Genomic DNA, 18084 nt, shown 5'->3' with positions numbered 1-18084 from the left:
ACATGAAATTTGACATAAACATTCAAGTAACATACGAGTAGGTATATCTTTATCTGGTCCTAGTTTTAGTTGCTATACTCTGTATCTTTAGGTATTTAAATAAAAGTAAACAAATAACTTGTACATTTTCGGGTAGTCATAAAATTGATTGGTTAACCAACCAAATACAAAACCACCTGGATCTGTCACTGAACGACCTGACTTTAACCTACATTATTTGATCATGTAATGTTTTCATCTACCCTCAACTGGCTTAAGGAGCCATTTGAGGGTAGATTTTGTTTACTTTTATTTAAATACTTTATGATACAGACTATAGACTAATTGTAATCAGACAAAAAATACGTTTTTCGCGGTTATAGCACTGATTAGGAAAAAGTAGAAGAATATTTTTTTTGCCTTTTTATGGAGAGTTGGACATTAGAGCGTATTATTCGATTGTATAGAAGTGGCTTTTTGGCGGCGGGTACGTGTGACTCATCATTTTTCCAGATTGCTTTGTAACACCGTTGCGTTGGTTAAGCCAAACCCGTCTAATGTCTAAAGCGGATTTAGGGGATATTAATCCTTTTGCCGGGCACTTTATACTATCTTGCTGAAATGGCTTGCCAAACTATACCTAATGGATCTTGCATACTGGTGAACCTCATAAAAGTAATATGCATTTATCTATGACCTCTATTGGCTCTATCGTACAGCCTTTTCAGTAAGCGACATGTGTGTCCAAATGTTTTAATATTTTTTGTGATAAATTATATTTATTAAGAACAATAATAAATATGAACGGAAATATCACTTGCCCTACTAAAATCTACAATAGGGCTATAGTAATTAATTACATTTTAGTATTATATTTTTCCTAAGATGATGATAATGTTATGCCTAATTATTAATTAAATTTGATGTTTACTATAAATTATTGTAATATTTAGTTGATGTTCTAGTTGTTCATATTTTAATAATACCTCTTAAATGCGAATACCGAGGCAAATGACGCATATAATTTATATTGTATTTGTGCCAGTTGAAATGTGAATTAAGAATTCTGCGTATTTTAAGTTTGCAGTGTGACTGCATTTTACGAAGTAATTGTGATTGTATCTGCATTTATAGATATAAATGTGTTAATACTTCTTTATTAATTCTAGCGTTTTGTTGCCGCTATCTTTAGACAGTAGTGCGTAATTAGAAATGAGCTAGATCAACATAATAAACTGTATTTTGCAAGCAAATTACCGTGTTTTATTTAGAAATATGTAGTTGAACAACTTGCTCATTTTATCAGACTGCTCATGCCCTAGAGCCCATAAGAAGTACATATTTTGAATAGTCCATTAAGGCCTAGAACTAGAACCTTGTCTTATTTATAAAAAAATATTTGAACCATGTCTAATTAATTAATTGACCGAAGCGTAGCGAAGGTCTACGTTTTGACTCGAGCAATTTGCTTTCGTATGTCCGGATGTTCTCCTCTACAGGTCGCAATTCTTAACTGATTCTCATGAAATTTTGTGACCAGATTCTATGACTAAATAAATTTTTTTTGTCAATCCGGTTTTTGGAACTTTTTAAAAATGGCGGAGTCGTGATAGCTCGCGCCTAAACAAATAGTGGTATCGGTACCATACGAGTGTTTTCTTTTTGAGATATGTTTATAGATTAAATGGCCAAAAATTCAGAAAATTTATTTCGCTGGTTTCGGAGGTATTGAGATATTTAATTTTAATTTGAGAAGGAGTAGCTAAATTTCGTCAACCCATCTAAGAACTATTTGGCTCAGTTTGTAAACGTTCGCTTTTTCTGTTTGCACAGAGGGTCTGGGTTCGATCCCCAGTAATTGTATATTATAACTTTTTGTATTTTTTTACACATAAATATCGTATTGTTTTTTTTTTAATTTACTATATTTAAAGCTCTTAACACCATGTTATTTAAAGCTCTGCTCGCGAGGTCTACAGCTCACAGAGCCACTAGTTAGTTAATTTTGTCTGAGTGGGTGTTCTGTTTCGCCCGCACTGAGGCAGTGGTGGATTTGCAGTCTTGGCCGCCCTAGGCCCCGGGCCCTGTATTAACTACTAGCCGCCCCTTTCTGCAGCGGCAAGTGGACAACTAAGACTAGTGGCTCTGTGAGCTGTAGACCTCGCGAGCAGAGCTTTAAATAACATGGTGTTAAGAGCTTTAAATATAGTAAATTAAAAAAAAAAACAATACGAAATTTATGTGTAAAAAAATACAAAAAGTTATAATATACAATTACTGGGGATCGAACCCAGACCCTCTGTGCAAACAGAAAAAGCGAACGTTTACAAACTGAGCCAAATAGTTCTTAGATGGGTTGACGAAATTTAGCTACTTCTACTCAAATTAAAATTAGTTAAAATTAAATATCTCAATACCTCCGAAACCAGCGAAATAAATTTTCTGAATTTTTGGCCATTTAATCTATAAACATATCTCAAAAAGAAAACACTCGTATGGTACCGATACCACTATTTGTTTAGGCGCGAGCTATCACGACTCCGCCATTTTTAAAAAGTTCCAAAAACCGGATTGACAAAAAAATTTTATTTAGTCATAGAATCTGGTCACAAAATTTCATGAGAATCAGTTAAGAATTGCGACCTGTAGAGGAGAACATCCGGACATACGAAAGCAAATTGCTCGAGTCAAAACGTAGACCTTCGCTACGCTTCGGTCAACGTAGACCTTCGCTACGCTTCGGTCAATAAGGCGGTCGTCAACATCAGCATCACACAGACGCCAAATTCGGTTTAATCGGTTAAGGCGGCGGTGGGTAAGCGAGACAAAGCTATAGACACAGTTTTGTAGGGAACTGTTCTATTTCATTCACAATGGAGCCCTGTCATTTTGCATCAAATTTAACAATCATTGTGGGAAATATATTCCCTCAGCCTTATATTATAATGGATTAATTATTTTTCTTAAGAAAGAGTTGTTACTTTTTTGCCAATCGAAATTGAACCATATCACCGAGCAAGATAGGTGATCATAGAAGACTAGAAAAAGCGTTCCGAAAGGGAGCATCTATACTCACGGATATATACAAAAATAATAATTATGATTTGGTAGGTTAGACCAAGAAAAGTCTGCAAAGTTTTTGATAGTCCGCGTAGTGCAAGTGTTATTTTAAACGTCAAACTTCTATGAAATTATGACATAAATAACACTTGCACTGCGTGGGCTATCAAAATAGCTGCATACGTTTCTTGGTCTAACAGTACGTACCTTTTCTTTGCAAATACACGTTTTTGCAACGTTTTTAGTCCAGATTTGATATAATTATTTCTTTTTTTTTTCATACGTTATCCCATTCTTACCTGTATTTTTATAAAAATAAATTCGAATTTAATATAAGTTCAAAATCCCAAATCAAAGCTCAATTAAGTAACTATGCTCATTTCGGACACCTCGTAAAAAAGTTACTTCTGTCACGTCATCTAACTGTCAAAAGTGTCAAATTCAAGTTCAAGTTTTCGGTGAAGGTGAAAGCTGCGTTTGCGTCTGTTTTTGTGAACCAAATAATTACTTTAAACTTATGTTATATGAGACAATTTGAGTGAAATATTTCTGTAAAAACAGGTATTTTAACAATATACACATGGAATAATTGTTTACTATGATGCATGCTTTGCGTAAGCGTAAACATCTCGCTGTTCAATTGGGGACAGATGAGTTCAAACGCTGTGATCGTTGGTAAGACGCAATATAATTATTGAAATGTTTCTTTGTAATGACTATGTGCTTATTGTTCTTAATTTTAACAGTGATAAAGCGGATGGGAGCGCGATATTCGCCTGCGGTCACCCTGGTTGTAGTGACTGCGTGGCTAGGAGAGAGTGCCAGACTTGTGCACCATTAATGGAACCAAGCTCCGATCGACCTCTATTGGATGGCCTCCACACTAAAGCCTCAACACCTCTTCAGGATACTTTACAAACAGATGGTAGGTCAGGTGTATATTTATAATTTAATATTTTATTTTGACTTCCATATTTTATAAGTACATTATTAATTTTAGCTTTCTAATTTTTAGAGTACCATAAGCAGAGGATATCCGAAAAATTAAGGGTGGAAAAAGAATTGTTCCCAGAATGCATTCAAGCTCCTGCTAAGTATATCAATAAGAGGAAAAGCTTAAATGTATCTAAGAAGGGTAAAGAAAATAGACACAGTACCATATTTCCTGGAGAAGATATATCATCATCAACAGAGTTTACAATGAATAAATCAAGATCATATGTTCAAGAATGGCTGAGCAAGCAATCAAGTCCTTCTTTTGGGCCACAGCCTCGCTCACCCTTCTCAGACCTTAAAGTAAATACTCACCACAACCAGCCACATTCCACCCCAGTAAAAGCCATACAAAAAGGAAATGTTGCAAAGATAGGAACCAGGCAATCAAATAGAAAAAGACCAAGGTTAAAACAAACACCCACAACACTGAGTAACACAAGTCTTGAAAACTTCTTAAAACCTGTAGAAAAAGCCGAGGCTAAGAAGGCTAAAAGATTGAAGCAAGAATTTGATGACCCCAAGCATGTGGAATCCAAAGGGGTGGGCACACATCTAAATAATGAGAATGTAATTGAGATTGATGAATGCTATACTATAGAAGACACACAGGATCAGATTGTTGATAAAGATAAAATGGCTCTCTTAGAGGTGCAGAAAGCCAGTCGCAAGGAATCTGTGGAAATAATAGAAGATACTGAAGAAAATACTCCACATTCACACAAAATGCCACATGTGCCATTTTTGAAGAAGAGTTACCTTTTTGAAAACTGTACACAATGCATTGATGCTAGCATGAACACTTTAACTGATATTGAAAAATGTTCACACAAGAATACTCCAATTAAGTCTAATGATGTCTCTATAACTGTAGAGAACAAAAGTTTTATAGCTACTATTAGTATAGTTGATTGTAATCCTGGTAAAAAACAGTCAACTGCAGTTCAAACAGTGGAAAACCCATTCATGGGATTTGAACAGCCATCGGAAGAGGATTCTGCATCACTTATAGCTAAGATGAAAGAATATATTGAAACTGCAAAAGGAAAGGACTTAGTAAAAGGTGATATGCCAGAGACTGATTCTCAAAAGACTTCTTGTACGGATGTAATTTTGGAGGAACAAGTTAAGAAGGCTGATGAAAACATCCAGGAGGATAATATGGCTAAATTTGGTCATAGCAGTGAACAGTAAGTTAATATTCATTTTTCTTGAGTCAATTTTCTAGTTGGAAACTTCAGTATTACCTAAATAATTAATTTACTGGACTTTTGCAAATTGCAGGCATGTTACTAATATTGCGTAAAACACGGCTATTTAAACTATTGTTTTTATGTTACATCATTAAGTGCTATTTATGGTATGATCCAAAGAAACAGTTTTATGTTCATCAAATAGCTAGCTCTTCTATTGTAATGTGTGTTAAGCATAAAATATGCATTGAAGATGAGATCACCAAATTCTATACTTTGTTTTGGTAAAAGGATATTTAAATGTCAGATATATTCACAACTTTAAATTAACTCTTTCATGTTTCTATTTTTTCCAGCGATTTTGGTGTTCTGAATGCATTAGATGGAGCTGGTTTCCAAAACAAGAGGCCCAGGCGAGGCCGCGGCGCCACGCCGGACAGCAACAACTCCTCCGACAAAGAGAACTGTGATCCCAACAGGAATAAAAGACTGGCTAAAAAGAAGAAAAATAAAAAATAATCTTTAAAACAAGGCCAGGCCATATGAATGTTTTAAGACTTTTAAGTGTACATTAGAAATTAAAGCTTTTATTTTATTATTTTATACATTTTTGGTTTTTATTTTTAGCCTCATTGAAGACTTATTCAGGATCAGATGATTTTTCCAAAAAATGCAATAATAACGCATGTATGATTTGAAGGTATCCTGCAGTTAGGTGAGTTTTGATTTCAATTATAATTTACTACGTAATTCATCAAATCCTAGAGGTCGGCATTACACAGCCGAAAAAAACCTTAAAATTTTAATCTATTGCACGCGACCAGTGGCGGCGACAGTCTGCTAGACAGTCCACCTTCGTTGACCCAATCAATATAGAGTCGGTGGGAATAGAGGGATTTTAAACAGCAATAGGTATGAGTTCATCGCGGATTTTATTAAGGATGTTTTATTATCACTCACTACATAATAATACATATTTACTTAATTCGTTATGAATTTTATTCTCCAATAACAAACACAGTTGTTGCTGGGTGTCTGTATAATTAATATTGTGTAGTTAGAGTTGTAGAAAAAGAAAAAGGTTTCATCGACTCCTATTCCTGCGAATTAGTAGGTATTTGTTTATGTATCGGACACCCCGTTTTGGGTATTAAGGCCCGTCCAGACGGGATGATCAAATTGACCAATTGATCAGAAAAGGAGCTGGCGTCAATCTCATCTAGCGTCCACACGACAAGTGCACAATTTATTCAGCAATTTTGGATTTATGGTAATATTCGAGCGCTAGTAATTTAAAAAAAATGCCTCCAAACGCGCATGCATGTTAACATCTAAAATTGGCATTCTTGCGTCCGCACCTCCATTTTATCAGTCATAAATGTCATAATCTTACAATCGAATCAAGTGAGAATGACGAGCCAATTTCATTTTAGTGTTTACCACCTGATTTGATCAGAAAATCTAATCAGATTGGGCGAAAGTTGTCCCGTCTGGACTGGCCTTTATGGTGATGAATCAGTTAAGGCAGCGGTCGGCAACAAGCGGCCCGCGAGCCTCTCTGGCTATTTTGTATGTAATATTGACAAACGACAATGTCTGATAAAGTCATAAATATAAACAAAGTGCGGCCCACGTCAACTTCGGTAGCTACTATGTGGCCCTTGGCTGCTAAGAAAGGTTGCCGACCGCTGAGTTAAGGTAAAAATAAAACAAGTGTATGTGAGAGGGGTATTCATGTATTGTTGATAATGGAGCTACGAATGCGATCACCAAGATTTCCAACCGCCGCCGCCGCCGGATTTCCAGCCACCGCCGCCGCCGCCGCTCTGCCAGCCGCCGCCGCCACCACCGCTTCGCCAACCGCCTCCGCCTGTACATTTACGGACGCATCTTGACATAAGCTCAGAAAGTAAAGCGTTTAATGTTAGTTAACATACATTTTGGACGTCAAGGTTTGGACCACCCTGTATTGTATAGGTATCTCTTTCAACCTTAACTTAAACAAATCAAATAGCGCCAAAAACTAAAACTTTCATTGTTTGAGTGGTGTATCCAGAGATGAACATGCATGAACCTGCAAAAACGCGGTAATTTCTCGATAAAATCTGTAATCTGTAGCATGCAACTCTTTGATTACAAGGATTGCGTAATCTTGATATTTTTTATCATTTCTATATTATTTTCAGTAAGTATACTTAATATTTTTTCCGGACTTTTGTAAGTTTTGCTTACGTAAGTAAGGGCCTGTTTACATTATACATTTGCTACTTGTTCTTTGTGTTGAGTTTTAATGATTTTACTTTACTTGAACTTTCGTGGGTACATTCATTATTTATATTCTTACCAAATCAGTAACAGAAATAGTTACTATACAAAGTAAGATGTTTTTAATAGTAGGTACCTTTAGATAGGAAAACTAAAATTGGTTCACAAAAATACCAATAACATAAACTTAAGCTAAAGACCTCGAATCATCTTCGTTAAATTGTAAAAAATGATATTAATTGTAAGTAAATATTATCTTCTGTATTCGGAGTAATTTGCGCGGTTACGAAACCTCGGGTCGTCGAGCGAATGGATGACCCAGCCTTTGGCGGACAAACGTTCTCTGGCATAAATACACATTATTCATTATATACCCACGGTAAACATATGTTTATATTATTAAATTATTACTCGTTTTGGGTCATAAATAACGTAATCTTTAGGTACGAGTACGGTACAGAGTTCACAAACGTCTTTTCAAGCCAACGTTCCAAAAATATATTTACACGACTTTATTGTCAGATCTTAAAGGCTTGTGATCTCGACTGTAAACAGATCGAGCTATAGGTATTACCTAATGAACTTAGCTAATCCTTGAACTATGGATATTAGACAACTATCAAGTAGGTAATTATTCAGACGTGAATGGACGTAGACTTACCTCCGCCGCTGCTGATGACTTTTATGATCTTCACCTCTGTAAATGTACAAAAAGTAATATAACTTTATTTATAAAATGTATTTCAGTATGCAATATAATCGTAAGTTACACTGACAATTAGCAAACAATTTTAGGTACCTACATAACTGCGTTTTAACCAGAGAGGCACAGTCGAATTAAACTTAATTACTGTCTGGCTACTGAAATATTACCCAAAGTTTTGGCGGGAAATTCAAAAAATCTTGGGCTGGTCACAGTGTGTGTAGTAGGAATTATAGTTTTGATACTAGAAAATATTTTTTATTTTCTGTGCACACGTAAGGTACCTAAGGAAATAAGTTAAATATACGTTGACTGCACTCAAAGTCAGCTCACATTAATTTCTACCACTATGTAAAGTATAGTCAACGACAAACACATATGATTACGTTCCAATGTTTTGATTTTATTGATATTTTCCAGAACTTCTAGTTTATCCGTTTTTTTTTACACACTTGTCCTGTTTATGAAATTCAGGTATTAATAAATTGACATACTTAATCAAAGTTATAGGGAAATGTTAGAAGTTTAGTACTAGTACTCAAAGTATCAAAATATGAATAGAGCACCAACCTACTAAATTGTTTCCGACTTGTAAACATTGCAGTTTTTCGTTATAAAACGCTTCACGTCGACTTCGCACATTGTCGTAATTATTTACGAGCTTAAATAATAGGTTGCGGATGTCACTCGATATAGTAATTATTAATATTATTTAAGTATTATTTAAAATAAACGCCCTTATAAACCGCGAACAATTTGAATGAATGACATAAATTGACAAGAGACTTTTAACTTTTTTTAAAAGTATAGACAATTGGTGATGCAACAAGGAAATATCTGTCAACAAAATTTGGCTAGCCAGACTCTAATAATCTGTCTAGAAATTGTCTCTAATCAATAATTTTAGCGACTATTAGGTGCATTTAACGCAACAATGCTGCACTCTGTAGGGAATGCAATAACCGGCCAATCTTCATAACCGGTTTCGGTTACGGTTATGCCCGAAAAATAACCGAATATCGGTTATAATCGGTTACGGTTATTTTCAACAAAAATGATAATTTTACAATCAATTAAATAAAAAAATACGAAAACAAAGGTACAGTATTAGGGAATGTGAGTATAATAAGTCTTCATTTTTTAATAAAACACACAAAATACTGTAAGAGTAAAATACGACCTTGGACGTGATACAATATTCAATAAAAATATTTCATAAATAAGGGAAGTAAATTTGGTATATTTTCATTATTAAAGTACAGGAATGACAAAAATTGTAGTCACAGACGTCACAGCCAAAAAAGGCAGGATTTTGTAGTCATTAGATGATAGAAACAGAAATTAAGTCATAAATAAATAACCGAAAATAACCGTAACCGGTTATTCCATTTTCCAATATTCGGTTATGAAATTTTGTCCCTAGCACTCTGTCACTCGGTGCGCTCTGTCATGGTCAAGACATAAAAATAACTTACGGCCGCCGCCGCCGCCGCTGCGCCAACCGCCGCCGCCACCGCCTCCAGACTTCCAGCCGCCGCCACCACCACCACTCGACCAGCCCCCGCCGCCGCCGGACCATCCACCGCCGCCGCCGCCAGACCAGCCACCGCCGCCGCCGCCGATGAAGCCGGCGTGCACGGCCACGATCAAAACCAACAAGCACACGAATATCTGGAATAGAGGTTAGTGTCTTCAGAAGTTGCATTATATTATTATTTATTTCACTTTTGCCTTTGTAACATTAGATTTTTATTTTATTTTTGGAAGCACGTGTGTGTAAATAAAACTACCCCTAGCTAAACTTACAAAGGAGCAAAGGGTGACCTGCCCGAACGTCTATCACCTTCTCGAACTCTATTGTTAATTTCCACAAAAGCAATAAAAGCCGGCAAAGGTGCCCGTAACTGAGGGGCTGGGCTGTTATTAGGGCTGCACGAGTTATTAGTGTGTTACTCGTATCAGTGTTTTTAGAGCTTATAGTAAATTTCCCACGCCCCCGATCAGACTGGAACTTGTCCTTTTTTAAATGATTAGGTACCTATTAGCATAGGTACCTTCGCCTTTCGGCATACCTAAGGCTCCAGAATCTTACTGTAATTAAGAAGCTGACTTTTAAATGCAACTTTTTTATGACATTCGTGCAGTGTGGGTAATTTATAGTTTAGTTACCTTCATGCCTGAAGCTCAGCGATGAATGCTTGTCAGGGAGTCAGTCATTGTGCATTATATACCAAAATGCATTTCGCACGTCGAGGTCTGGTCTTGGTTGACGGCGCTCACAGCTCGCTTTATCTGAAGGGCACCAGTTTAACCGTGGTCCCCGATGTATATCTAGTTCTTAGTGGTCTCGAGGTCAAGTTATAGTGTACGAACTCACATTCGATGCGAAATGTGTTTTTAATTAGATTGCTCTTTGAGCGGAAACGGTTTCGAGGAGCGGATGCAACCTATTGTGCTTTACTCCCAACTTGTCATCTCTGATGCTTTGAGTTCAGACAAACTAATAATAAGACACCTTTGGCAAGTTAATAGGAACCATAGTAAATTCTTTAGTATTTAACTTAAAAAAACCGCCATGGTAATAAAAAAAAAACCTACCTAATAGTAATCTAGTAAAACTAGGAAAACAGTATCTATATATATGTTGCAGTCAAAAGTGTGAACTGGTCAAAAGAACTTTAACCGACAAAAACAGGCAAAACTGCTTTTGACTGAGCATGTTGGTCAAAAGTAGTTTTACCTGAAAATCATACCTATTTCTGGCAGCAGTTTCGTTTTTAGGGCGTAGCAAATAAAAATAACCCTAACCTACCTATCTCTGGGAACAGTTTTGTTTTTAGGGCGTAGCAAAAAAAAAAAAAAAAACCCTAACCTACCTATTTCTGCGAGTACTTTTGACTGATAGTAACAGTCACAATTACTATTAACCAATGATTTTCAGGTAAAACTACTTTTGACCAACATGCTCAGTCAAAGGCAGTTTTGCCTGTTTTTGTCGGTTAAAAGTTCTTTTGACCAGTTCACACTTTTGACTGCGACATATACATATAGTTTATTAACGAACTCGGTAATAGCAGGTAATAGGTACGTAGGCAGCAGGAAGGTACAGACAAACAGTAGGTATGAGGATTCCATGCAAGTGATAGTCTTACCCCACCTTATGTCCATTACAATTTGAACAATTCATTAATTGCAATAATTAACTAGGGTCATCACGTCATTAGGTCTTATAAGTATACCTATTCTATTCTCTTAAATGTAACTTTTAAGAGATTTCATTGCGAGTTTTTTTATTATTATTAAAATTTTAGTTTTATTTTATTTCAAACGGAGGTCGCGTGTTCAAACTCCGGCTCGTACCAATGAGTTTTTCGGAACTTATGTACGAAATATCATTTGATATTTACCAGTCGCTTTTCGGTGAAGGAAAACGTCGTGAAGAAACCGGACTAATCCTAATAAGGCCTTAGTTTCCCCTCTAGGTTGGAAGGTCAGATGTCAGTCGCTTTCGCAAAAACTAGTGCCTAATTCTTGGGATTAGTTGTCAAGCGGACCCCAGGCTCCGGCTTCAGCCGTGGCAAAATGCCGGGGCGAGGAAGAAGAAGAGGTACCTAAAAGTAGACAACACGTGGTTATGTCTAGCAAAGACGATGCGAATAATTAACCACCAAGGTCGTGTATTTAGACCTCAACAGACTTTTTCTCTGACTATTATGAAGTCATTAGACTCTAGAATTATGACCATAGCTAATGACCATGATGGTCATATAGACTAGACAAAAAAATTCAAAATCGCTCTCCTTGATGCGACTGGCAAATCATATTACTTTTTGGTAACCGGGTTTTTTAACCTAATTAGACCCCGCTGAATCCGAATTTGCCGGTTGCTTGATCGAAATCTTGACCGGATGTGAGATATTTGACATTAAAGGTCCCTTTTTTCAGTTTTGCACAAATAACTCTTAAACGGTGGCGCATAGCAAAAGATGTTCTATTACAAAAGTAATCTGCATAAAATTGCCTACAAGAAAGATTCAGTACAATTTTTCGCTAGGATCAATATTCAAAGGGATATTAAACGCGGGAAATTTAATTATAATCACTTCTAAGGTCCCTTTTTTTAGTTTTACGCAAATAACTCATAAACGGTGGCCAATATCAAAAAATGTTGTTAAACGATAATAATCTACACAAAATTTTGAACAAAAAAGATTCAGTACACTTTTCGCAGGGATCAATATTTAAAAAGATAATAAAGAGGGAAAGTTAATTATAATAAATTCTAGGTTTCCTTGTTTTTATTTATTCGTTAATAATTTGAAAAGTATGACTCATAGCAAAAAAAAATCTTATACATAAATAATAAACATAAAATTTTCTACAAAAAACATGTAGAACACTTTTAGCTAGGATCAATATTTAAAAAGACAAAGCAGCGGGTAAATTAATTATAATCAATTTTAAAGGGTCTTTTTAGTTTTTTGTAATTAACTCGTAAACGGTGTCCCATAGCAAAATAGGTTTTTAAGAATAAATTAAATCTACATAAAATTTCCTCCAAAAAACATCTGGAACACTTTTCTCTAGGATCAATATTTAAAGCGATATTAAAGGAAGAAAGTTAATTACAATCAGTTCACAGTTCACTTTTTTTTAGTTTATTAGTTTTTTTTAGGGACCTTTAATGTCAAATATCTCACTTCCGGTCAAGATTTCGATCGAGCAACCGGCAAATTCGGATTCAGCGGGGTCTAATTAGGTTAAAAAACCCGGTTGCCAAAAAGTAAAATTTGATTTGCCAGTCGAAATCGATTTCATGAAAAATAAAACCAGTCTAATAGCTAATTCAGGGGAAGTAGAAGAAAGAAGAAGAAGAAGAAGAAAGCATTTATTAGCACAATGTTATACAACCTCAAAACTAAAAATAATTACACAGAATGAAATGTTGCGCTAAAATGGTCCTCACTCAGCTATGTGTCACGGTATGAGCCACATGGTACATACCGCGACGCTGATTTTCAGTAAGGCCCAGTGGATGGACTAGGTGGCACTCATCAGTAAAGGACAATGTACAAAAATGAAGGAAAGCTTAAATAAAATTAGCCTATACTTAAATCTTCTGGATGTTTGTGTGTATGTATGTAAAGTGTCTATGTGATTGGTGTGTGTGAGTGTGCACGGTTGCCTAGGTGTTGCATTTTTGCTTAGCCAGTATGAATTTACGGAGATGTATTTTAAAGGTGGACACGGTTTCGGAGTACGCTGTAGTCATTGAAAATTGACCTCTCGCATCCGTGCCGTGCCGCCACGAGAAGCTGTAGCGGATATTTTAACAGCAACTTTAAACTTTGACGGTCTAATTGTACAGTCAGCAACAAATAGATAGTTACAGCCAAAGTGCAAGGGCGTAGCGCGTAGCCAGCCAGTGAACCAAAGTGGCCAAATATACCGGAACACATCCTTATTTCTATGGTAACAAAGGTGTGTTACGATATATTTGTCGCTTTAGCTGTCACTATATATTTGATGCTGACTCACCTCTATTGATTGGAATTAAGGTGCAACCGGGTGGCAACTTATTGGAAACAGTGTCCAGCACTGAGACCTTTACGATACATGATGGCTTATGTTATTACACTTCGACATCGGTTACTTGCAAATCCCTTTATAATATAAATTAGATTATTTGGCTTAAAATAGTTATTTGAATTTACGATACAAATGCGAAAAATAGGAAATTCGCACGTGTATCGTACAATGTTTTACAGCGGGTACATATGGCCAGTCAACGGTAAAAATATGGGTGTACAAATCATTTCAAAAATATGTCCCATAACTCTTATGTCAGTGAATTAAGAACTATGGGACATATTTTTGAGTAAGTTGTCTACACCCATATTTTTACCGTTGACTGGCTCTTTAAATTTTCGATGTAGTTACGTAATGTGCTTATTATAGCACCGGTGTTGTAGGTAATGTAGCACCAGATGTACTGTAAAGGATTTTATCTACACACATATCATAAACTCTCTATGATACCTTCAAAATCCGTAAATAATGGCCCACATTACGATAAACTGTTTTGTTACAGCAAATTTCTTATCTGTGAAAATGTGGTAATAGCTTCATTACTATATCAAAATCGATTTGGTAATGACATTCAAATTTCGAACATCTCTGAAAAAAAAAAGCAATTTGATTTGACCCCTATTCTAATATCAGTCGAGATGACGTTTTATTCGAAATCAAATGACAATTGCATACAATATTGACAAATCTCGCTTGTAAGTTGGTATCGGACGATATGGTAATCGACCCCGACTCTAGTTTGTCTTTGAATTAAAAAAAAACTACGGATGCGTGACATGCGTGAAAAAAGTTTTCATTTGCCGCCATTTGATGTACAGTTTATCTTTTAATTAGTTTGTAAGTAAAAAATAATTTGTTTTGTTGTTTTTAAAGTAACTATACAAAAGTTTCGTGTAAAATGTACGATAAAGATATTTCGGAGACGCCATCTCATATCCGCGAGTTCCGCCAGAGAGGAAAGTGCCCCAATGTCGGCTGTAATATGAGGTTAGTGAATATATCATAGAAAGTTTATAATATGTGTGTAGATAAAGCAGTGTATGTAACTGTACATAATTAGGCATTAAAACACTCGTGTGATACTATTATGAAACTCATTTCATTCGTTTCATAAACCCACACTCGTATTTTAATGCCTTTCATTATGTAGCAGTCACATAAACTACTATTAACCTTTTCAGCTTGCATTATTATAACATTCGAGAATAGAAGTTGAATGAACCTATTTATTTGAAACATAATTGACCGAGCAATTCCGAAGGGTCTTTTTCAGTTTTGGCAAAACTGCTTACTCGTATGTCCGGCTATTTTCCTCTACACGTTTAAATTATCAGCGCCTTACTTTTATATATTATTTTATAATTTTCCAGTGATACCTACCTATAAATCATTTCATGTTGTATTTTTTATTATAAATATTAACTTTAATAACTTTTAGATGAAAAATTATATGTGCTACCCAAGACCAAGTCTTAGGTATAAGTACAATAGTTTTAGAATATTTTAAATCAGTATTGGTAGCAAAAATTACTTTGGTGGTCTTGTAGCACAAAAAACAGTTATATGTAATCGATATATGCCATAAGTATACCTATTAACTGTGCTATACTAATGGCACAAGGCACAACTCTGTTTCCGATATTCCTTAATGCTTTCCGATACGTCTCGTGTATAATATGTACCTACTATATTTCAGTCTTATTAATTAGCTCTTCAAAGCGAGGAGGAAATAGGTAATGAAGGATCATGGTCGTACCTATTGAAAAGATTTCTATCAGTACCGCGGTAGGTATTTTCATCGTATTCGTATGTGATGTGACACTTAGCCTATGATTCAGACAAGGTCAAGTGTAAATAAAACGAATTCATATGAAAGTATTAATGTATTGTTGACAATTGAGCTAAGAATGGTGATCACCATGATCCGCCGGACTTCCAGCCACCGCCGCCGCCACCGAGCGACCAGCCGCCGCTGCCGCCGCCATAGCCGCCGCCGCCGCCAGATTTCCATCCGCCGCTGCTACCTCCGAGCGACCAGCCGCTGCTGCCGCCGCCGTACCCGCCGCCGCCACCGGACTTCCATCCTCCGCCGCTGCCGCCACCATAGCCGCCGCTCGACCAGCCGGAGGAGCCGCTGCTGGGCCAACCGGAGGATCCACCGCTTGACCAACCGGATGAACCACCGCTGGGCCAACCGGAGAAGCCGCCACCGCCGCCGCCGCTCTTCCAGCCGCCGCCGCCGCCGCCGCCGCCGCTAGACCAACCACTGCCGCCTGTACATTCAAAATTAATACTTTAGATACCTACTCGGTAACGGGTGCTTTTTAACAAGCTCTAAATATAAAGTGCTCAATTTTATTTACGAAAAAAACATCAGATAATTGTGTCGTTTTATATTTACATTTTATTAATCACGTAATTTTACTGTCGCAAATACAATGAAATTGTAAACATTTGCCGAAAATATCTGATTTTATGGTTAAAAACAAATTAAAAATTTTGGGAATGGTTGTGGAAATAGGAATTTATAGATTGACACCATTCAAAATCTAAAAATATGTGGATTAAACCGTGAGGATGTAGAATTATTGTGTGAACGTGAACTGTTCTTACCTCCGCCGCCGCCGGTGGTGATGATTTTAATGATCTTCACTTCTGTAATAGAACAAAGAAGGGTGCGACTTATATAATGTGTATGGTGTAATACTATTTACTGGCAAGGTCTATGTTTCAGGTTTCTAAATAGAAGCATTTCTAAGTAAGCGTAAGTTGTTATAAGTTTAAATTATGTTAGAATTTAAGTTTAAGGTTTTTTTATGAGATTGGAAACTTGTCAGCGTGCAACAACTTGAATTATATACATTGAACCAGATAAACACTACGGAACACGGCTAGACTCTCGATTGTAATTTTTTAACTTTCAATATGTAAACACTATTATTTACATGTTACCCTTATTAGATGCGATATTAATACACATTCTTTCATTCGTGCCTAGCGTGCGTCAAAGTGGGTGCCCTATAGGTGTACCTATCTAGTCCCATATGTAAGATACCGGTCAAGACAATGTTTAACTTACGTCCACCACCGCCGTGGCCACCGCCGCCGCCGCCGCCCGACCAGCCGCCGCCTCCATAGCCGCCGCCACCACCGCTAGACCAGCCACTGCTGCCGCCACTCGGCCAGCCGCCGCCACCGCCGCCGCCCGACCAGCCGCCGCCGCCGCCGCCGTAGCCGCCACCGCCGCCGCTGGACCAGCCAATAGAGCCAGCGCGCGCCGCTACGGCCAAAGCCAACAAGCACACGAATACCTGGAATAGAGATTAGTTCATAAATAACTGTTGTTGTCTTGCTTTAGTGTTATTCTTGATTTTTTGAATTATTGAATTTTAACAGAAGAAAAGGTGTGCCCTAATTTAAGGGCTACCCACAGAAACTGTAAACAGGTGGTTAACCTTTTTGTTCGTTTCGTTCTGAGAACACTATGTCACCTCCTAGGATTATTAAATGTTTAATGAGGTAAATATCTCAATGCTCGACTTTGCTCGATTACTTGAATAAAACCAAATTAATACTTTTTTTTAAATCCACAGCAATATGCAATATCTTTGAGGAATAAAACTGAGCGTCAAGTACTGGGACGTTTACCTTATTGTTTATAAAGCTATTTTGCAATCAAGCCTGAATCTTCTCACACTCTTAGATAATGTACGTTCCAAGCCACAGATCGTTACTGTTGGAGCGACATAATTATTATCTCACCGAAAAAATTGAAAGTGCAATATGAAAGGCAGTTATGATTACCATGATGAGGTTAATGTTTAAAACCTAAATACTGCCGAATTTGTGTAATGTAATTTAGTTACCTTCATGCTTGAAGCTGAACGATGAGTGCTTGTCTAGGGGTCGGTGGTCGTGCGTTATATACTAAAAGGCATCTCCCACTCACGGCGAGGTCTGAACTGGATTTATAGAGCTCAACGACCGATTTGCCTTTGATGAACCAGTAGAAGCGTGATCGCCGACGCGTACTTAGCTGGTACTGGTGTGAATGTCAAGTTATATTGGTCGTGCTCGCATAAGATACGAAATCTGTTGTGAATTAGGTTGGTTTTGGAGCGGAAGCGGTTCCTACGAGCTGATGCAACCCATTGTGGCTTGCTCCCAGCCCGACATGATGCCTTGAGCTCGAGAGGTTAATTCGACTTGTAATGATAACTCGTAACATATGGCGGTTTTGTGGTGATGTCATCGGTGAATTATCAAACTGTGTTCGATGAAAACACAGACAGTGAGTGAAAA

At 36.9% G+C, this 18084-nt stretch overlaps 2 protein-coding genes and 1 long non-coding RNA gene across 3 annotated transcripts; 1 reads left to right on the top strand and 2 right to left on the bottom strand.

Moving 5' to 3' along the window:
- Positions 1–3524: 3524 nt before the first annotated feature.
- LOC134793181 (uncharacterized) lies at positions 3525–5830 on the top strand. The gene is made up of 4 exons (XM_063764770.1): positions 3525–3714; positions 3786–3964; positions 4055–5222; positions 5582–5830. The coding sequence occupies exons 1-4, from the start codon at positions 3638–3640 to the stop codon at positions 5742–5744; spliced, it is 1587 nt and encodes a 528-aa protein (XP_063620840.1). The 5' UTR covers positions 3525–3637; the 3' UTR covers positions 5745–5830.
- Positions 5831–6945: 1115 nt separating this feature from the next.
- LOC134804325 (uncharacterized) lies at positions 6946–9869 on the bottom strand. The gene is made up of 3 exons (XR_010146110.1): positions 9669–9869; positions 8152–8187; positions 6946–7095 (listed from the first exon to the last, which is right to left on the bottom strand). It is a non-coding gene; the product is annotated as an uncharacterized LOC134804325 (long non-coding RNA).
- Positions 9870–15696: 5827 nt separating this feature from the next.
- On the bottom strand, positions 15697–17853 carry LOC134798400 (keratin, type I cytoskeletal 9-like). The gene is made up of 4 exons (XM_063770819.1): positions 17649–17853; positions 16862–17093; positions 16397–16437; positions 15697–16026 (listed from the first exon to the last, which is right to left on the bottom strand). The coding sequence occupies exons 1-4, from the start codon at positions 17652–17654 to the stop codon at positions 15697–15699; spliced, it is 609 nt and encodes a 202-aa protein (XP_063626889.1). The 5' UTR covers positions 17655–17853.
- Positions 17854–18084: the final 231 nt, after the last annotated feature.

This window comes from Cydia splendana, chromosome 1 (assembly GCF_910591565.1).
Source record: "Cydia splendana chromosome 1, ilCydSple1.2, whole genome shotgun sequence".
NCBI classification, from domain to species: domain Eukaryota; kingdom Metazoa; phylum Arthropoda; class Insecta; order Lepidoptera; family Tortricidae; genus Cydia; species Cydia splendana.
The sequence above is the reverse complement of the archived record's forward strand: the minus strand, read 5'-3'. Positions and strand labels throughout refer to the sequence as shown.